Consider the following 21,418-nt stretch of genomic DNA (forward strand, 5'->3'; position numbering starts at 1 on the left):
CCCTGTCCCTGCTTTCTTAGGCTGGCATTGCCAGGAGAAGAGACCCACTCATCCACTTGCTTCCTGCTGGCTGGCTGCCCCTCAGCACCCACAACAGTGCCTGGCACTGGGTGGACAGGAGGAAGGAAGAAAGTCCAGGAGAAGGAAGTAGCAAGGGGAGCCTCTTCTATAGGTCATTCTGAGTTATGGGCTCTGGGTTCTGACTCCTCAGGTGCTGAGACAAGTTCTAGGTTCTGGATGTGGGTTCCTAGGCCCTGGGACCTAGATCCTAGTCCTTGGTGCTGAGTTATGTGTTCTGAGCTCTGAGCTGTAGGTTGTGGGTTTGAGGTCCTACAGCTACGTGGATCTGGGCTCCACAACCTGAGACCTGGATTCTGAGGTCTGGTATCTGGGCCCCAGGTTCAGAGTTCATGATGTTTGGGATTCTGAACTCTTAAGATACAGGTTCTAGATTTGAGGGTCCAGGCTTTGTGCTCTGTTTTGAACCCTAGGTTCATGAGTTCTGGGCAGGGGGCTGTGGTACCTGGTTCCTGGGTTCTAGGCCATAGTTCTCAGCTCTAAACTGTGGACCCCAGATACTGCCTTTGGACTCTGGCCTTTGGGCCAGGCAAGGAGGATAGTTTGCCCAGGGTCAAGTAAAGTCATTATCATACTTAATGACTGGGCTGTAAGCTCCTCAAGGGTAGGAATTCTCATTCATGGTATTCACTGATGTAGCCCCCATGTCTGCAACAGTGCTGGCTTATAGGAAGTGTTCAGCAGGCATGCACACGTGCACCCTCAAGTACATGGTCACGCAAACACACAATCATCCTGCAGCATGCCCACTTAGCTGGCAGGAGGAGAAGAGGCCAGAATGCTCTGGAGCTTTGGGGGGAGGGAGGGAAACTGTTGAGGAGGCATGGGAGCCCTAGGGTTACTATGCATCAGTAGGGAGGGAAACGCCTGCCCAGCTAAGCCCCAGGTTGGTTCCTGGCTGTTCTCCGTGTCTACAGAGAAGAACACGGAGAGGCTGGTGGTGGCACACAGGAGTGTCGGCCTCGGAGTCTGTACAGATGGGCTGGGGCACCCAGGACCAGCTACTGGCCTCCCCAGTTCTAAGCAAAGCACCTACCAGTTCCAGCAGCCAGATATGGGAAAATTTTTTAAAACCTCCTGGACTAGGTGGACGTCAGGGCTGTCAAGGAACAAGGACAGTGGCAATCAGAAATAATAGTTATCAAGGGTGCGGCGCCTGTGGCTCAGTGAGTAGGGTGCTGACCCCATATACCGAGGGTGGCACCTGTAGTCCCAGCTACTCGGGAAGCTGAGGCAAGAGAATTGCCTAAGCCCAGGAGTTGGAGGTTGCTGTGAGCTGTGACACCATGGCACTCTACAAAGGGTGATAAAGTGAGACTCTGTCTCCAAAAAAAAAAAAAAAAAAAAAAGTCCATCAGGGACTCCATTGAATAGACATCCAGGTGATCGGAGATGATGATGATTAAGATTAAAAGATACCATATGATGGGCGGCACCTGTGGCTCAGTGGGTAGGGCGCTGGACCCATATACCAAGAGTGGTGGGTTCAGGCCCGGCCCCGGCCGAACTGCAACAAAAAAAATGGCCGGGCATTGTGGCGGGCGCCTGTGTTCCCAGCTGCTCAGGAGGCTGAGGAGGGAGAATCACCTGAACCCAGAAGTTGGAGGTTGTTTGCTGCGAGCTGTGATGCTATGGCACTCTACTGAGGGTGATAAAGTGAGACTCTGTCTCTAAAAAAAGATACCATATATGGTATATAATTAGAATGACTTGTAATTAGGAACAACGGAGTCATCAGAAGATTCTCAGAAAGGGACCTGGTCATACCCTGACCATCAGGAGGCAGTACTCAGAGGTCTCTGTGATCAGAATTATCACTGATCAGATATGTCATTAATCATTTATGGAGGCCTGGGTGCCTGAGGCTGCGAGTTACCAGGAGCATTGGTGATGAAAGCATTTGGTTCCTGCCCTTGATGATCAACGGTTCGGGAGGCACTGGTGGTCAGATTTAGTGACTGGAGAGCTTGGTGAAGAGAGGGCATTGATGACTAGAAGCATCAATGATTAGAGGCTTTGGTGGTCGAAGACATTTGTGATATGACACCAATGACCAGAGGTGTACGGGATTTTGGAAAACAGTAACACTGCTCGTCAAGAGACTTATTGTACCCTCAATGAATCCCCAACAATAAAATAAATAAATAAATAAAAGATGATTCAATGATCACTGATGTTGAGCATCAGAGACTCGTGTCAGAAGAGAGCTTAATGAAAGAATTGCTGGTGACCACGTTGACAGAACATTTGTGGTGAGAAGATCCTATGATCAGGCATATAGCTGGTCAGAGACATACACTGGTTTTTTTGTTTGTTTGTTTGTTTTTGAGACAGAGTTTCACTATGTCCTCCTCAGTAGAATGCAGTAGCATCACAGCTCACAGCAACCTCTAACCCTTGGGCTTAAGCGATTCTCTTGACTCAGCCTTCTGAGTAGCTGGGACTACAGGTGCCTGCCACAATGCCCGGCTATTTTTTTGTTACAGTTGTCATTGTTGTTTAGCTGGCTGCAGGCCAGGTTCGAACCCATCATCCTTGGGGTATGTGGCTGGCACCCTACCCACTGAGCTACAGGTGCTACCAGAGACATACACTGTTAAAAGAAATGTTGGTGATGAGAAACAGTATGACAGGAGGTGCCAGAGATCACATGTGAATGATCTGCTCTAGAAAAAACACTCATCAGTGACACCAGTGATCATACCATTGATGACGCAAGACATCAGTGACCAGGTGCATTGATGATCAGAAACATGATGAGAAGATATTTGTGATCAGGTATGCAATAAGACAAGCAGAGACAGGTACCTGGGACGTGGGCAACCACATTTTGAAGATGTCAGTAATCAGATACATCATTGAGCAGAAGCTTTGATGAAATATTGGTGATTAATTAGCGATCAAGCTCTCCTGATCAGACATGTCATTGATCAGCAATATCAGTTGTAGTGGTTTTTACTAATGACCAACATCACTGATCAAAGATGACATAGATCAATGACATCAGTGATCAAAGACATTGGTGATCAAGATTGTCAATGAACAGGAATATTGAAGACCAGGCATCTCAGCAGCCAGCACTGATCAACATCTGGAAGGAAGAGGATGGGGTGGACCCAGTTCTTGCTGGGTTCTGCCAAAGTCCCCATGGGAACCTGGTTGAATCCTCAGGAAAGGAATCAGGGTATGGACCAAAGGCTGGAGAAACCACAGCCTCCCTGCACCTCCCCAGTATCCATCCTGCACGATGACCCCTGATGATATGACAAAGAGGAAGCTATCTAACGGAGGACGGCCAGGTTGTCAGTGGCAAGACCAGATGCAGACCAGAATGGCCCATCCCTATTCCAGGAGCCCTCCCCTCCAAACTTCCCAGCAGCGGGAGCAATGCTACCTGACTGCCTAGTTTCACGTCCCAGACCTGGCAGCCCCGGAAGCCCATGAGAGAGGCCAGCGTCATTCACAAAAAGTATTTTATTATTCTTAACAGTATTCACTTTAAAGGAATAGGAGGATAACATACAATTTTTACAGACAATATATAAATGTTGTACATAATTAACAATAACTTAGTTCACTAATCCAAAATAAAACAAGCCAAATAAAACATAAAAACAGAAAATACTGCCAATTCTTTTTTTTATGCAGATACTAGTACAAAATAAGTTACTTCTGCCTGTGGTGCTCCCCGCAGTGATCGTCTGCCCATATTGCACTTGGTCGACTACATCAGCACAATCTTCTTCCCAGGCCAGGGCCCCCCGCCCCCGCCGGCCACCGCACTCCGCCATCACCGCATACAGAATCTAAGCTCAGGACTCATTTATGTACAGCTGTACCTTGGGAAGGATCCAGACAGCCACAGTAAAGCAGACTCAGGGACTCCAGCAGGCACAGGGCCTCTCCCTCAGCCCTGTCCTGACCGGCCCCAGCTCCTGCCAGGCCAGCAAACCCAACCAGCCCCTGAAAACGCAGAGCAGCAGAGGCCCCTCCTCGGCCTCCAGCTTTCGTTTTTTGGGGCTGTGATATCCAGGAACTTTTCCACAAATAATTGCAAAGTTCCAACCTCGGTTTGTAGGTTTTATTCCTTTCCGTACGTAGCAGAGCTTTCGTGGTAACATACAATTGACTGGAACCAAAAAGAGCTTAAAAATAAAACAACTAACTCATCGGTGAGTTAAACTTATGCAGTTGTTTCACTTTGTTTTTAGTATTTTTTCTTTTATCTCAGAGTGGGAGGGGAGGAGGTGCCGGGTAAGCAGAAAAAGGATGTATTTACAGGGGTCCACCTGGCAAAGACAGGCTGTGGCTTAGGTCAGTTAAGGGGACACAGTCATACAAGCTTCAGCCACAAAGCCAAGGGAGCAATCTGGGAGACGTTTCCCCTTTCAAGAAAATGTTGTTTCCTTCCTGTGACCCAGCCCTGGCCTGGGAATCTGCGCAGGACTGCCCATGATTGTCTCTGCCCTCCAGGGCCCAGCCCATCAGGGCAGGCACCAGCTCACCCTCCCCAGGCTTCAGGCCCCTCTGGCCTTGGCTCAGCACAGCCTGCAGTTCAGCTGTTTCAGAGAGGAAAGCCAGAGGAAAAGGGGTGCGGGCTGAGGTCCCCCAGATCCGCCCCCCAGAGCCCTGGTCAGCAGACTGACCAAGTGGCAATCAGGCCCAAGGAAGAACCAGGAGAACTCAGGACAGCTCAGACCTCCAAGTCTCCAAGTCCTTATTAGAAAGAAGAGCAGAATAAATTATTTTTTTGCCTACTCCTTTTGCCTTCGAACAACGGTTGCCTTCGTCTGTCCTCTGTCCCCTCCTTTTCTCTTCATAAAGTTGTCCTTTTCGCTTTCCAAACAACTGTCCATGAAAGAACCCCACCTGGCCAGCAGTAGGTGAGAAGGCAGCCTCTCGGCCCAGTTAGGGATATTCACAGTAACTGTCGGCAGGCTGATGAGGCGGCCTCCCAGAAGAGGAGGCGCTGGCTCTGGCAGGGCTGACAGGAGTGATGTCAGTCTTTGGGAAGGGTGTGCAGCTAAAGGTTTGGTCCACCCGTGTTGGGAGTGTCAGGCCTGGCTCCACCAGCTGCCCTCCTCGATATCCGTCTGACTGTTCCGTGGAAGGCTGTCCCTAGCCCATGGCGGTCACCATGCTGGATGGGTGAGGGTGGCCGAAGGAGAGGCTGGAAGAAGGGTGGATGGGCGTCGGGGTGGGCAAGATGTGTCCTGAGTGGCTGAAGGGTGGGAGGTGGCCCACAGGTGCCATGTGTCCGGCCAGGGCGGCGGCGCTGAAGGGGGCAGACTTCTCCTGCATGCACTTGGACAGCTCCTCGAAGCACTCTGGCCCCTTCTTGCTCTTCTTGGACTTACTGGACATCTTCCGGTTCCGGGTCTGGATGCCTTCCTTCTTCATGGTCAGAGGCCTGTTAACCTAGAAGCCACCACGATGCTTTCAGAGGGTCGATTCTCTCCCCCTGGGAAGATCCCCCACACCCTGGTGCAGAGGCAGGCCTGGCTTCAGGGTCCCCTGGAGCTCTCCCAACCTCCCCTGCCTCCTTGCGGCACTATCACCACTTCCGGAAGGGCAGTTTTCAGTGCATGGGACTGCCTCCCTGGCTCCTGCACCCTAAATACCAGCACTGCTCCCATCCAAACAACTGAAATCCTCCTCCAACTTGTTTATCCCTAGACCCTCTGGGCCCTGCTCCAGTCAGCTTCACCTCCTGACAGAGGCAGGCACCCCCCTCTTATGGGAAGCCCTTCTGGTGCTCAGGTCTTGCCCTGCAGGCAGACACAGCGGCTTTCCAAGCCAAGCCAAGCTGGATACTGGGGCTGGGGCCTCTTGCCTGGCAGCACAAAGAGCAGAGGTCCCAAGGGAGGGGCGGGGCGCACTCACATTGTGCAGCTTGTAGTAGAGGCCACAGGCATTGCAGACAGGGTCCCCATTGGCGTTCCGGCGCCATAAGGTGGTGGTTGTCGTCTGACAATTCGCACAACAGGTGCCAGCTCTTCTGGCGGCGGACTGGGAGGGAAGGGCAGCATCAGCAGGCTGAGCTCCCACGCCCACCTCAAACTCCCTCCTGATCCTCCTCCAGCCCCAGCCCTGCCCCCACCAACTCAGCCAAGGAGCGGTAAATCTCATGGGGAATCAAGGTGTCTCAGAATCGTGGAATTTTAGAATTAAAGAACTGAACAAGTTGAGAATCACAGAACCTCAGAATAGAGAACTCTCAGAAGCCTGATCTTCCAATCAATGAAATTATAAAAGCTAGAAAGGAGAATTAGCTACTTCCCCCAAGTGCCCTGCTATCCAGCTCCATAAACAGGGAGACCAAGGCCCAGGAGAGGCACCCTGAGGCCAAGCTGGATCCATTCCCCCAAAGCCCCTGGGCCCTTCCTTTCTCTTCCTGCAGGACTCCTCTCAAAATCCATAATCCTGGGGAGTCAGTGGCCCCAGGGTCAGGGCAGGGAAGGGGGATGTAAAACACCAGGTTTACAGTGTGCAGAGCTATACTGTCTGAAATAGTAGCCACTTGCGCCATGCAGCTGTTTGCATTAGATTTAACAAGTTAATAACATCAGAACTTCAGTTCCCTGGGCTGTACTAGCTATAATTCAAGCCAATCTTCAGCCAAGGGCTCCCACAGTGGACAGTACAGATGCTGACGTTCCCATCCTTCCAGCTGGCCCACCTATCCAGCCCCCCTGAGTCCCTCAGTAAATGCCAGGCAGAGATGGGATATGGAAATGAGCGTCTGGTCCCTGGAGAAAGGAGCTGAGAGGACGCCTTTACCCAAGGAAGCAGAGCCCCTCTCCTGGCCCCACCAGCACCACCCACAGTCACACAACAAGTTCCCCCATACTTCCCAGAGAACCACAGGCTGGTTCGCAAAAGCCAGATGGGAAGGGGGGTGCTGAGGCCAACAGAGTCTGGAATAGCTACGGCGAACTTGGTCACAGAAGGGGCAGAGGGATTGCAGCCGCAGGGTGGGGTGGAAGGGTGAGTAAGCAGCCTGAAGCTGGAATTCTGACTCAGGGGCCAACAGCGTGTGGGCCACCCCTACCCCCACCCGGCCCTCACCCCGCCCTCACTCCACAGGGAGAAAAAGGGCCCCCAAAGCGGGGAACAATTTAAGCCTCATAAATCACTTCTCCCTGAAAAAATATATTTATTATTCTTAGCATTTTACGCATTATTTGCAGAGTGGAGGGTATTAGAAATTTCAAAACAGCCCAGTGAGAGGCAGGACTGAGCCGAGGAGACTCTACAAACTCGCGGAGTCCGGAAACAGATACACGAAGTTTCCTTATCTTCAGGCTGCAGATGTCCGGATAGGAAACTCCGGCAGGAGATCCGAAAGGGCATTTTTTTTTAATCACTCAAATGAAAATACACAGTATAGGTGACTCCATGGAAAAATAATAAAGGGCAGGTTTTTTTGGTGGCTGGTGTGTGTGTTTTATTTAAATAAGTGCAAGGAGATTGTGAGGGGGGACGGGGGAGGGCCGCCCAGAGCCAGCCACAAGGAAAAGTACTCCAGGGCCCTATTTTTAAAAAGAGTTAAACAGAAGCCAGAGGTCGGGAGCTGGGCGATGAGACACTCAACTTTGGGGATCCCTGCACGGGGTGGCACCAGGGTACCTGGTGGGCGGATGAAGAAGTCTAGCCTGAAAGAATCTGGCCAGAAAGAAGAGGGGCCCCCAATGGATACCCGAGTGCTTTTAATGATAAAAGAGAATTTCAAGTGGTAAAACATCTACATTTGAAGGGTTTTTCTTTTCCCTTAATTAACTGCCAGCCCCCACACAGCCTGCCACTGGAGCCTGCTCAGCTCTTACCAGTCTCCGCTTGGGCTTAATGAGCGGCCGGTTCTGCCCGTTCATCTTGTGGTAGAGGCCACAGGCGTTACACAGGTAGTGGCCGGTGCCGTCCCGCCGCCAGAGAGGGGTGGCTGTGGCCCCACAGTTGACACACTCCCGGCCTTCTGGAGGGGGACAAGGACAGATGCGGGGCCTGCTTAACTAAAGAAGTCACAGGGGTAGTTACCCCCCAGGCACGAGGTCCGTGAGGTTTGCTGGGCTGAACCAGGGGTGACTTTTTGTCTCAGCCCCAGGCAGGAAGGACACAGGGAGGCCTTTGAGGCCACCACACCCACCCCCCCAATTTAAATTCTCTAGGGAAGGAATGGAAACGAGGAAGGAGATAGGGAGTGGGGCAAGACCCCAGGGATTCTGGAGTGACAGGGAATGGATATTTACTGCAAACTTTGCTAAGGGCAACCAGGTGGCAGGAGCCACCAAGCTCGACCTGGCTGGGCCCGGGGGCTCTCTCCCTCCCTCTCCGGCCTGTTCTAGTTTCCCTCTTTTCTTTTGTCTCTCCTTTCCCCCCAACTGTGGCTCCCATCTCCAAAAATTTTCTCCCACATTCGGCACCCTCAGCCTCCACTGTGTCTCTGCTCTCGCCCTAGGGTCATTATCTTCTTTCTCCCCAACTTCCCTCCCCCCCTTCCACTAAAGCCCTAGAATTCAGTCCTGGACACCAATCAAAATTGTTCTTCTTTAAAATAAAATAAATAATAAGCCCTTTCGTTTTTAGACTAAGTGGCCTTGTTTTTCTGTTTTGGGTTTTTTTTTTTTTTTTTTTTTGCTAAAAGGCCATCTGGAATTCAAATAAAATGCAAAACAAACTTAAGAGACAGGACTGAGCAAAGGTGGACTGAGCAAACGTAAACTGGCTGGCCTGAGCCGAACCAGGACGGGCCAGGGATAAAGTGGATGCTGTCCCTGGCGCCAGCGGCAGCAGGGCAACTGCCTTAGCTTCACGTTACCCAAAGAAGTTCTCCATTTAGTTTAAACTAAAATATAGTATATACCGGCAAAAGAAGGTTGCTCCTGGACTTAGCAGTGAAAGTTTTAAAATCTTCTCTCTCCCTGGCCCACAGAGGTCGGGAACAAAGCATGGACAGCAGGACTTTCTGGGCTAGTCATGGGTTTCTGGGTTTCTGCTCGCCCGCCAGGTTCTTGGACAAACCCAGCTGGCCCCAGCCAACTGCTGCGGGCAAAGGGGCGGGGGCACCTGTGGTTTCAGCCCCTTACTCCACCTTTGAGGGAGGCAGAACTAAGGACATGCCATTGGGGGCAGGAACAGGGATAGGTCCAGGGAATTTTGCTAGAGGGAAAAATCTCCCAAGGAGATAGGAGCTGCTGAAATCCCAAGATCCAACTAATTGAGTTGGAGAACCAGATTCCTTAAGGGTTTAGAACCTCTGGCGTGTCCACAGCATGCACACATGCTTTCAGACACATGTACACAACACGCATTCATAAACATATGCACACGTAGGTACACACAGACTTGCTTCCCACGTCTCATGTGTGAATGCTTGAATTTTCACTCCAAGAAGGGGAAGGGGGAATTCCCATTCTGTGCTCTGGTCTGGCAGCAGCGGCCAACCTTGGAGGGTGGATAGGAAGGAGTGGAGAAGGGACATGAACTTTGGGGCCACCAGGAATACTTAAGAAAATGGCAAAAGTTTCAGAATCCCCTCTCCCTATTCTGGGGTCTCAAACATCTCAAACTATTAGAGAGGAACATCACCCATTCCTGGAGACCAGCACTAACCCCTCTTTCAAATCACCCCTCCCACACAGGCACAAGTGTCCCCACTTCCACGAAGTTTCAGCACCTGCCTTTACCTGAGCAGGAACGTGCCTTGCTGCGCTGCTTAGGGGTGAAGCTGGAGGCTGGGCCACCCAGGAAGCCTCCAGGGTGGAAGAGTCCACTGCCATAGTCGTGGGCAGCAGTCGGTACATAGGAGGGGTAGGTGGGGATGGGGTGGTGTGTGGCAGGCTGGGTGCCCATGGCAGCTAGGCCTGGGCGCAGGGGACTGCCACTTTCCATCTTCATGCTCTCCGTCAGTGACACCTGGTACTTGACACCATCCTTGTCCTCCCCTCGGGCTGCACTACCCCCTGCAGAAGAGGAGGCTGGGGAGGCAGCCCCTGTGGTGCTGGGGTCTGGAGACACTTCTTTGGGTGGTGTGGGTGGGAAGCCGAAGAGGTGGGAGCCAGAATGGGCTGCAGTGGGGGTAAGGGAGGCCACTGAGCTCCCGCTGCCTCCCCCACTCCCACCCCCGGCCCCTGGGTATACAGAGAGCGGGCCTCCAGGGCCTCCAGCAGCGGAGGGGTGCAGAGGCGTCTTGGAGAAAGGGCTCACGGTCCAGGGGTTGTGGTGGTGTGCAGCAGCTGCAGAGAGGGCCGCTTTGCCCCCGTCCAGCCAGGGCAAACCAGGGCTGTGCAACAAGTGTGGGCGGCACATCTGTCCTCCAGTCAGGCGGGCTGCAGGTGGAGGGAGAGGTCAGAGTGAGCAGGGCAGAGCAGGGCCAGGGTTTGTCCCTATCACACAGGCTCCAGATTACAACTCCCAGAACAACCAGCAGTAACCCCATCCCCAAAGAAAACCAGAAACACAACACCCCAACCAGTAATCATCAGGAATGTCAGCCCAAAGAAAAGGACCAAGTGGGACAGAAGGAACACCAGGAGACAGGCCCTACAGGGAACCCTCACAGGCCTATGGGTCCCAGACCCTCCCCAATGGGACACCGCCCCCACCTTTCCCGCCCAATTTCTCAGCTGCTCAGAAGTCTGCGGATCCCACATCCGGGAAGCAGGCAGCCGGGCCTCCTCTCTACCCCCCTCCTGGCGCATGACGCCGGGTTCCCAGTCACCCACGGGCTCCAGGCTCACCATGCGCCGGGCTGTAGGAGACGCGCGCCCGTGCGTGGGCTGGGTTGGCATAGTAGGGGTTGCCCTGCGAGTCAAGGTGGTTGAAGAAGACGTCCACCTCGTCGGGAGGCAGCAGCTGAGCGGGCTCCATGTAGTTGTGCGCCAGGCTGGGGTGGTGCGAGTCGGGGTGCTGCGCATTCAGCACCGCGGGGTGCGCCATCCAACGCGGCTGCTCCGGTGCCACCTCCATGGCCAATGGCCGCGGCTGGGGATATGGGCCGAGACCGCAGCGAACCTGCGCAACGGAAAGGGGCATGAGGGGCTCTGCCAGCACCTGGCACCTTCAAAGTCTCCGACGCTGTGTCCTGTGCGCCACCGGACCGTGCTCCGCGAGGACCAGTCCCGGGTGGGAGGAAAGTGCACAGCTCAAAACGAAAGGAAGACAGGGGGAGGGGATCCAGCCACGCACACCCACACGGTGACCTGTGGTCGCAAAGCTACACACCCGTACACCGGGGTCACACGTGGGGACAAACCCTAACACCCGTGACTTCCACAAAGCACAGAGCGACCCTAAAGTCAGACTCACGATGCCCCCCCCACCACGTAAACACACGAACACAAACTAAAAGTTAGAGACGGGAGCTCGGATACCCACTCGGGTACATGATGCCAGGGACACACACACCACTACACCTGACGCCGGGTACACATACTGACCTAAACCCCCCCCCCCAAAACACACCCACGCAGTCCCACGGACTGAGAGCCAGCCCCTTGGACGCAGTCATAAACCACACAACCGAGACCCCTCGCTTTGGCACACCAACGCTGTCACCCACAGCCTGGCCCCGACCCTGAGCCTCCGCAGAGATCCCTCAAAGCTAAGAGCGTCCCAGGCCCCCAGCAGGATTTCGCGCCCCAAACTTACACACGCACCGCCGCAGGGAGGGGAGGGACGCGGCAGTTGAGAATGAGAATCACTGGCAGGAGCCCGGGGGACCAAGGGCCCGGGGACCGCGAGTCCGGAGGGTGGCGGGACTCAAGGGGTAGGAGCCGGGAGTAGCGCGCGCCTCGGCCTCCGGCCCGCCCGGCTCGGGCCCCTCGGCATCGTCCGGCCGCCCTGGCGCCAGCTGCCGACTCCTGCACAGACATGAAGCAGGGGCCGCGCACGCCTAAGAAGCCCGCGCCAGCCAATCAGCACCGCGCGCCGCCCAGCCTCCGCCTTCCATTGGCTGCGCCCGCAACTCCCGAACCGCTGGACTTCGGGACTGACCCTCGGGCCGGCCCCCTCCGCCGGCAGGCCCCCTCCCTGCGCCCTCCCGGCGGCCCCTGCTGCCAGCTCACCTCCCTAAACAAGCGACCCTCACCCCACGGACTAACCCCTGCACGTACTCTTGCGAACACTCCCGGATCCTTCTAATCTCTGGGCGTCCCCAGCAGTAACTACGAACCTGGCCCCCCTCCGAGAGCACGCGCCACGCACCCTATGGTTGTCCTCTCCCGGACAACCTAGCCCCTCCACTCTCTGGGAGGAAGCCCCACCTTCTTTACCACTGAACGTGGTCAGTGCAACTACCCACTCAGGCCGTTCCCTCCTCCAACTCGGGTTCTGGCTGGATGGGGGTGGTGGGAAAGCTTGGAGGACAGTGGCGGACAGCAATAGCCGAGTCGAGAGGGGCAAGAACCATAGGGCCCTCGAGGGCACCTGGGCCTCGGACACGCGGTTGCTGAGGGTCATGTATGACCCAGTGGAGGTGGCCTGGCCTGTGGCTCCACAGAGGGGGAGGGGGCGTCCCTACCCGGGCGTGGCCTTGCGGGCCAACCGGCCGAATTGCCTGGGGCGAGGCCGTGGAGACCGGGACTGGCGCCGGCGCCGGCTGAAAGGAGACGCCTCCGGGCAGGAGGAGGCATTTTTTTCCTCGGAGGTCCCCGAGGCGACCTCTGGGGTGGAGGAGGCTGTGGTCTCAGAACTCTGTCCCCTAAGTCACCTGGCAATCTTCTGCACACCCAGCCCGGAGATTCAGCGCTATGGGTCGAGTGGGCCAGGGAAACACAGCTCTTTCCTCCCTTCCTTTGTACAGACCAGGAAGACTGAGGTTGAAGAGAGCTTACGGCCCAGGAGGGGCTCCAGCACAAAGAAATTCGGGGGGACCTAGACAGGTGCAAAGTCATGGGGGAGTCCCCAACGTCCTCCAGCCCTTCTCTCTTGCCGGGCCCACGGCTCCCGGGGTACACGCCCAGAGGGAGCCCAGGTGGGTCTGTGGCAGGGGCAGGACTGGGGTCCCGGCCGCCCCCCGGTAGAGTGGGGGAGGGGCGGCAGGATTGACAGTCGGTAATTGGGTAACTGGAGGCGGCTACTCCGGCCGGGCGGCCCCGCCACCGCGACGCCGGGCCCCTGACGTCACCCGATTCACCAGGAAATGAACTTTTTAATAATCCGAGGAGGGAGGAAAGCCCTCGGTCCCCTCGGCTCGGGGGGCGCCCGGCTGGGCTCAGCTCCGCGGGCGCGACCCCGTCACCCCCTCCCAGGCCACCTCTGGACAGCGCCCAGGGGGGCTTGGGCTGGGGCAGGGGCCTCCTCCTGCCTTTGCGTCTGGAGTCCGTTTGACTGTTCGAGGCCCTAGCGCAGGTAAAGCGAGGGGCTGGGGGGCGCAGAGTTCCCCAGTGCTGGTAACCAGCGTGTCTCGGGCTGTTGGGGACCCGCCGGCCCGAGTTGCCCACGGCGCCTCCCGCCCCGCTCCGCTCTGGGGCGCACGGGACCCGAGCTGCTCCACCTCCACTCGGCACAGAGGAGGCCGGCACCACCGGGGAAGGCGCACCAGGGCCGGGAGCGCGGTGGAGAGCCCTCCCTCCACTGGCACCGGGCTCCGCAGCCCGGCCAGGCAGGTGAGCCGTTTCTGGTGTCCGTACCTCTCGGCTCGCAGGCCCCGAAACGCGCGCGGTCTGGCCGGAGCCCACTGTCTCTCCGTACTTCTCTCCGCCTTTAGCTTATCATTCTTCTCAACGCATACAATGAGATCTCCGCGGAGCTTCCAACCTTTTTGTCGTCTCCGGAGTCTAGCGGGAGCCTCTCAAGGACACTGCGCCCCGGGGATAATGCCGGGAGGCAGCTGGCAAGGCTGCCCTACTCGAGCTCAAACCCTGGGACCCAGCGCTGGAGGAGGCCGCCCGGTGGCCGGCAGCTGGACGGTGAATGCCGCAGCCCAGCGGAAGCCTCCGGCCAGGCCGCGATCAGCGTCTCGGCTCGCAGGGAGGTAGCTGCTCGGGGCCCACGGGAAAGCAGGTAAATCTTTTTCTCCCAAAGGCGCGGCAAAAATCCCTCGGTTCTAGGTGGGTCTGCAGTTTCAGCACCGAGCTCAGGCGTCTAGTCAATCCCTCTGGAACAGCCGGAGTGGAGGCGGCCAGCGCGGCCGGGACCCCTGCTCAAGTGTCAGCCCTTCGATGCCCGCCGGCCTGGCGGAGAGCGGAGCTCGAGCGGGAATTTAATTACCCCGCTCGGCAGCTCAGAAAATCGCCTGGCAGAGGGACTTAGCAGGGTGGTTAAGCAATGCTTGAACAGGGGCCTCGGGAGACCCTGGAGATCCGGGAGACTCGAGAGACCAAAACCAGCTACCCTTCCTGAAATCCGGGCGTAAAGGAAAAAAGGGAAAGATGGTTCTGCCAGGTCCTGTGAGGGCCTGTGGGTTGCCTTCCTCTGACTGCACACAGGCGGCCGGCTTGGCTAAAGCCCTCACCTCGGTCAGAGTTCCTGCGTTGGATGCGGGACTGCAGCGTCGGCGGCAGCAAGGAACCCGCATGGGAGGAAAAATGAAACCCCATGTAGCAGCCTATAAACGAGGGGCTGCCAGACCAACCGACTGATACCAGGGCCCCGTGCCCATTAAGCCAGAGAGACTGCCCTCCCACCAGAGCGCAGACCTAAGTGGAGGGTCCAGGCAGCCCCAGGATCGGCTGGGCTCTGGGCTGATGTGAGGGACCGATGAGAACAGATTAACCCAGTTTATGGCCTTGGATTTGGGGATCCCCAGAACACCTCCAGAGAGACAAGGTCCCCTTTTTACTTTTTTGTTTGTTCCCAGCATAGTTAAAATGCTGACTGCTGCCTTTGATAGCTTTAAGAAACTGTCACTTTCCTTACCTGGGAACAAGATTTCTCTGAAGGGAGGGGGGCGGAGGTCAACCAGGAAACTGAATTTTCTAAAGACCCTTTTTGAGTAACCTAGGGAAATCCCCACCCTACCCAGGACGCTCCCTGTGGCCTCTGGTGTTTTTGTCTGGTAGCTGGGGGCACGGCAGGTCCAGCTGGTTTTAGAGTGCCAGGCAGGGTTCTCAGGCCAGAGCTCAGAGAGGCACAGGTCTCCCCAGTTCCACGCAGCTCTCCTGGCTGCACCCATTGTTTAAACTTGTTCATCTCAGGTGGTCCAGATCTTAAGTTTGCCCTCGCTTTGTAGCTCAATTCTTCTCACCTTTTACTATTGGCAGCTATGTGGCCTGCAGTTTGGGGCTGGGAGGGAGGCATCAATGAAACCCCTTTGCTTAAGTGTTGCCTTCCATAGAGATTTAATTCCCAGAGGAGAGGCTCCCAGCTTCAAACTGCCAATAAATTTTGAGGGATCCTGGGAAGGAAACAAGGGCACTTCACAAAGAGGGGTTCAGAAGTCCTCTCTAGGTGGAGGCCTCAGACCTCAGGCAGCAGCCATCCCTCCAGAAGGGGCCCCGGAGGGGGGACTACAACTATAACAACCCCTCCTGCTCTTTGGGGTTCACTTCCAGCCCCTAAATCAGAAGACCAGTTCCCCTCTGGTCCTCCCTGCTCTCTCCCACCCTGTTTTGAATCATAGAGATTGGAGCCCAACGTCCTACCTGTCAGGACTGAGGAGCTTCTGGGATGTTTCTCCTTACCAGGTTCTAAAGCCCACCTAATATGAAGAAACAGGTTCTAAGTCTCCCTCCTAGACCCTGCTAAGACCCGCAGACAATCAGCCGCGTTTCTCCTTCTTCCTGGAACGCCATAGTTTACTCAGAGCTGCCGGTGGCCCCGCGGCATGACTACTGGTAAATTCGTTTCGTTAGATGCAATTTGTTTGCAATTTGTCAACCCGGCTGGGAAACGCTCTCCAGACGCCCTGGCAGCCTCACTGGCCCTACCTGGTTCTCTCGAATCCTGCCTGCGCATAAACGAATCTCAGTTCACGTTTCTGCGGAGACCAGAATGGAGCTCCCTGACAGATGTTCCCGACCCCGGGAGACGAAGCTTTTTCCAAAACAACGAATTTCCTTCCTTGTTTTCCGGTAAAGGAGCGGCTGCCACACCCAGGAGCCCTGAACGCGGGGCCTTTCCCCTCGCGGTGAGGGTAACCCGGACTGAGTTCAAGACCGACCACCGCCGAAAGATTCTAACTACCGGGTTTCCAGACAGATCCAGAACACGATCTACGCCAACCGGCGACAGATCCTGGAGCCCGCGGCGGCCCCATTCTTATTGAAATCCCGCTAAACGGATTCCGACTCCGGCTTGGGGCAGGGGGGTAACTTCCCGACCGCCGCTGTCCCCCACCCCACACCCCAGCCACACAGGATAAAGGGCCGCGGGGCGCGGCGCGCGGGGGCGCAAGCAGGAGCGAGTCGGCTTAAGCCGCGCAAAGCCGGCGCACGGGACCAGCCGGCAGGTGCAGCCGCCTCTAGGCGGCCCGGCTCGGACGCATCCGCCGCCGTGGCCCAGGGGTGGGGGCGGCCGAGACAAAGGCCTCAGTTCGGGGGTCCGGAGGAGGGCTGTTTGGGAGGCTCTGAGAATGCCGGGGCTCGGAGAAATGGGAAAGCATGAGGCCCCGCCTCGGGCCTGCTGTCCCCAGACCCTCAGATACCCCCTCCGGGTTTAGCTTCCTATGACCTGAGGTTCAAGCCGCTGGCAGGGCCAGGGTGAGCCCTAAAGGTAGGGGCCGCAGGGCCAAACGGACCTGTGCGATTCCGATTCCGGCGAGCCGAGGGACCGGAAGGGCCCGGGACAGGCAGGTGGGAGTGAAGGGAACTTACCTGGAGAGGCGCAGTGGGCGGCGCCCCCGGGCGGACGGGCCGCCTCGGAGCTGGGAGCGCGGTGAGGTGTGTGGTTAGCGGGACCCCAGGCGCGGGTAGGCGGCCCTCACCAGCAGGGCCCGGCCGCCGCACGGAGCGGCCGCATGGTGCTCAGCCTGCGGCTTCTGTCCGCCTGGTGGGCGACGGGGCCGGCTAGGGAGGAGGTGACAGCAGCCAAGAGATAGAGACTTGAGCGGCGAGCCCCCGCGGCCCCGGCCTAGCTACCTCGGTGGTGCTCGCGGCCTCTCCCTCCCCCACCGGCCGCAGCGCGGCTGCTTTTTATTTCGACATCACTTTGAGGGGGCGGGAGCGCCGCAGGGGGAGGGCAGGAGGGTGCCTGGGTCTCTGCGCCCCGTCTACCCGGTTCAGCCGCCCAGCAGGCCGACTAAGGGCCGCTAAGCGCTCGGGCGCGCACGCCCTGCTCGTCCACACTCCAGGCCACTCCCGCCCTTCCAGGGGCTTACACACGCGCGCCCCTCGTCCCTGGGATGCACGCTCAGAATGCCTGAGATGTCTCTCTTCTGAGACTCTCCCCGGGGAAGCTCAGGAGCCGTGGACACACGCACTCAGACGCCAGCAGCTCCTTCAACCCACTGGCAGTCGTGTTCACAGGCACACACACACACCTCTGTGCACTGTGGTTTTGTGCACATCCGCACACAGGCCGTCGGAGTCACACCACACATACATCTACCCTCCTGAGTGGAGCTCCACACTCTGGCACACAGCTCCCTCACTTCCAGGCTGGTTTGGCTAAGTGCGGACGCATCCCTCCTTCCCGCCCCACCCCCACTCCAATCCCCAATTCCAGAGCAGCCTCACTGAGGAGTTCAGTTTCTGGGGTCTCTCTGGCCCATCCCAGGCGGACCCCCACAGCCAGGGAGCAGGAGGCACTGTTCTTAGAAGCAAAGGGAAGGGGTTGTGAAGGAGTCCAAACCCGGAGAAGGTTCCTGGGTTTATGAGCTAGGAGAATACAGTCCTTGTACAACCAAACTTCCTATCAAGTAAGGTAACGGGCCAGTTTCCCCCACCCCCCTCACCCCAAGTCCTGGTGCAACAGATCAGGGAGAGTTAAAGTGGCCTGGGCCCAAAGAGAAAATGCTCTGCATTAAAAGTCTGTACTCAGGTGTGTTCCAGAAAGGGAGTAGGTCTGTCTTGCATCTTTATGGGTCCCCAGACTAGTGGTGACTGCATTGCATTTGTGAGCACCCAGGAGTATCTGCAAACTGAGTAAACTAGTATGTCCACTTTTCCTTGTGGGTCCCTGAGAGTTTATGCATCGTGCCATAGGACACAGTGTGGCTACTTCAGACATGACCCCAAAAGTGCATGCAGGAGAGAGGGTCCCTGTGGTTGGGTATCTATGGGATGATCAGTCTGTGAATTATGTGATGGGGAGTGGGTATTTCCAAATGTTTGTAGGTTAGTGTGTGTCCTGGTGTGTGTAGTGAGTGCGTATCTATCTGTGCCTGTGGATTGGTTTGTTTGGGGTGTGCATGTGTGTGCATCTGGGTATGTGTTACTGTGTGTCTTTAATAGTGTGTGCCTAGGTATCCGTGTCTTTGAACTTTGTGTGTGTGTGAGAGAGCGACATGTGTTATAATTAGTCTGGATGTCCGCGTATAATTCTGCTTATTTATTGCTGGCTATGGGGAGGGAGTGTTTGTGTCTGTTTATCTGGACATGCCTTCTGCTGGTGTCTGCCTGTCTGTCTGGAGGTGCCTTTGGCTGGTGTCCACCTGTCTGTCTGGAGGTGCCTTCGGCTGGTGTCCGCCTGTCTGTCTGGAGGTGCCTTCGGCTGGTGTCCACCTGTCTGTCTGGAGGTGCCTTCAGGGGGTGTCTGCCTGTCTGTCTGGAGGTGCCTTCGGCTGGTGTCCGCCTGTCTGTCTGGAGGTGCCTTCAGGGGGTGTCTGCCTTTCTGCCTGTCTTTATCAATGTAGCGTGTAGCACTGTGTCTCTGAACTGATGGTCGGGAGAGAGACATGTGTCCGAGCATGTGCATGTCCGTGTGTTGCTCCATGTGAATTGACGTGTGTCAGGGCGGGTGTTTCTTTCCCTATACCTGGAGTGTGGGCATCTGTATATATGTCTTTATCTTCAAAATGTGTGTTTCCTTGCCCCGTGCCACCCTGCGTCTGTGCTCTGTGGAAGAGTGTGTCACTGGGTGACACAGTCTGTGCCTTCACTTGGATCCCCCACCCTAACCAGCAGGGCAGGCCGCCAGTGGAGCTCTGGGGTACCATTTGCTTGGGCACTTTCTGTCTGTAGGAGGGGAAGATGAGCTGATAAGGCTTATCTGCCCTTGCCAGCACCACGATGAGTAACTGCTCTAATGAGGTGGCCTCACTGAGACCACCCCATTCCAAGGCTCCCTGACCTTCCTGGGGAGGAGTGTGGGCAGGCCAGTCCTGGAGCATGGGAGAACCCCCCCTGAGGCAGGCAGAGTCTGAGTGTCTCCAGGACCTTTTCTAGTTCTGTTCTGTTTCCCTAGAGGGGGCTTCCAAACCTTGCACCTCCCACCCCACCTGCTACCTGCCCACTAGACTGAGCTGGCTAGCCAGGTTAGAGCCGGCTGAAACCTCCCAGTCTATGGTCTGTGGCCAGGTGTACAGCCTTGAGAGGGCAGGAGGTGAGAGGCCTGGAGATGAGGGCCCTCTGGGGTAGGCTGGATGGAGAGACAGGGAGGGGCAAGAAACCAGGAGCCCCAAGGACAGATTTTAAAAAGCAATGAAGGTCTGAGGCACAGGGTTGGGGACACTCAGGAACAGACAGAAACGTAACTAAAAAGTGGCAAAAGGGTCATTAGAGGTGGGAATAAAAGTAAAGTAAGTGTTAGAAGAGAGGAAAGGAAGACTAGAAGACAGAGATGGGAAGGGAGAAGGCGTAGAGAGGTGCAGCCGAAAGAGAGCCAAGTGAAAAGGGCCCCAAAGAGAGCGAGAGAACAGTGGGGACACGGAGGAAAGGCTGGCTGGGCCGGACAGACAGACCAAGATGAAGAGTCAGACGCGGCTCTGCCATGGAGCGCGAAGGCGCGCAGGGAGGCCGAGGGCCGGGCGCAGGCCGGGCAGGGCGTGAGCGCCGAGCCCGTGAGCCGGGCGGGGACCGAGGGGCGGGCGGCGGCGGCAGGCAGGGGGGTCTGCGCGGGGCTGCGCCGCTGTCCGGGGTAATTTTTCATCTCGGCCGGCTAATCTTTGTTCCCGGAGAAGATAATGAATAGCCAATCGTTATCTGCCCGGCTCCCGGAGGCTACCCGAGAATGGGGTTGTACAGGGCTGGGAATTGTTTCCAAAGTGCCGCGGAATAAATGGTGTTCCTTATCTCTGCCTTCCAGATTATCGGAGCCCTTTCAGAGAGCGCACAACAAATGCTCCCGCCATCGAATGCATCATTTACCACCGCAGATCCGCGCGTTGATGGGCAGGCAGATAGCCGTCCGCGGGGGGCACGCCGGGTTCCTGGTGCCCGCCCCATCCGCCCGCCTGCCGGGGCCACCGGACTGTGTGGACGGGAATGTCGGTGTGCGTGCGGGTGTATCAAATAAGTGTGCTACGAGAGAGGGCACGTGTGACAGCCCACGCACGCGCACGCTGGGTATGTATGCTGAGTGCCCGGAGATGGTCTTGAGGCTGTTTGGGCTGCACCCAGGAAACCGTACTGCACTCGAGGGGGTGACACGTGGTGGAGGGGTACGTGTGTGAACATTTTGGAAATGCCTCGAGGTATCTTCCCTCGAGGTGGCGGTTCAGAGGTGCACACAGGAGGCGGCGTCAATGGCGCGGCCGGGGCGCGTAGTGTGCGTGCAGGAGTCCCAACCTATCGGTGTGTTTGGGGGTCATTTGGGCATCTGCGTGCGCGCCTTTGGCTGCCAGGGGCGAGTGTGCAGGTGCCATTGTTCATGCCGGTGTGCGCTGCTCGGATCTGCGCACGGAGGTTTGAGTCCTTGGGCGTCTCTCTGCTCAGGTGAACACAGGTGCGCTGCAAGAGGGCCAACGTGGGGGCTGTGTACCTGGGTGTGTGGACTCCAGCCTGGCCACTTCAGCCTGGGGAAGCGACAGAGAAGGGTGTGTGCGGTGTGACAGACGCCGGAGCCACCGAGCGGGATGTGTTGTGTCCCACGAGTGGGACAGAAAACAGTGTGGGGTATGGAAGGAAGAAAGGTGGTCAGACTAGTTTGGGGACGCCCCGCAGGAGCTCTGGAGCTGCGACGGGAGAGCCCGGAGTCCCGCCGCCTGAGGTCCCTCCGCCTTGAGTGACATGCGCCCGCGACAAAGGCTGTATTTTTCCAGACTCGTGCCCCTCCTGTGAGCGCACGCGCGCGCGCGATGGTCCCCATGGCGACGTAGATAGCGCCGCAGCCATTTTCCCTATCTCCCCTGAGTCTATTATACGGCAGGATTAGCTAATCTCCAGGCAGGTCAAACCCAAAGTCACACAACCTACGGCGGAGGCCCCGCCCCCGCCCGGCCGTCCCTCCCCCGCCCGGGAGATGGGTGGCTCGGCCGGCGACCCCCGGGCTGCGGCGCATGCACAGGCGTAGAGCGCCACCTGGC

The 21,418-nt window shown here is 56.8% G+C and overlaps 2 protein-coding genes across 5 annotated transcripts; one reads left to right on the plus strand and one right to left on the minus strand.

The window, feature by feature from the left end:
• Positions 1 to 3,537: 3,537 nt before the first annotated feature.
• Positions 3,538 to 20,208, minus strand: GATA2 (GATA binding protein 2). 4 transcript variants are annotated; one of them, XM_053599356.1, is made up of 8 exons: positions 16,830 to 20,208; positions 15,660 to 15,715; positions 15,263 to 15,412; positions 10,815 to 11,088; positions 9,762 to 10,403; positions 7,905 to 8,050; positions 5,962 to 6,087; positions 3,538 to 5,496 (listed from the first exon to the last, which is right to left on the minus strand). In XM_053599356.1, the coding sequence occupies exons 4-8, from the start codon at positions 11,041 to 11,043 to the stop codon at positions 5,197 to 5,199; spliced, it is 1,443 nt and encodes a 480-aa protein (XP_053455331.1). In that variant the 5' UTR covers positions 11,044 to 11,088; positions 15,263 to 15,412; positions 15,660 to 15,715; positions 16,830 to 20,208; the 3' UTR covers positions 3,538 to 5,196. The 4 variants fall into 4 exon arrangements, with proteins under 4 accessions (XP_053455331.1, XP_053455332.1, XP_053455330.1 ...); XM_053599357.1 differs by lacking the exons at positions 15,263 to 15,412; positions 15,660 to 15,715; XM_053599355.1 differs by lacking the exons at positions 15,263 to 15,412; positions 15,660 to 15,715; positions 16,830 to 20,208 and adding an exon at positions 11,733 to 12,148.
• On the plus strand, positions 11,947 to 20,566 carry LOC128592395 (uncharacterized). Its single transcript, XM_053600316.1, has 5 exons — positions 11,947 to 12,184; positions 12,234 to 12,871; positions 13,242 to 13,682; positions 13,784 to 14,079; positions 20,200 to 20,566. Exons 1-5 carry the CDS (start codon positions 11,947 to 11,949, stop codon positions 20,564 to 20,566), a joined length of 1,980 nt encoding a protein of 659 aa, XP_053456291.1.
• Positions 20,567 to 21,418: the final 852 nt, after the last annotated feature.

Source organism: Nycticebus coucang, chromosome 8, assembly GCF_027406575.1.
Source record: "Nycticebus coucang isolate mNycCou1 chromosome 8, mNycCou1.pri, whole genome shotgun sequence".
Lineage (NCBI taxonomy): Eukaryota > Metazoa > Chordata > Mammalia > Primates > Lorisidae > Nycticebus > Nycticebus coucang.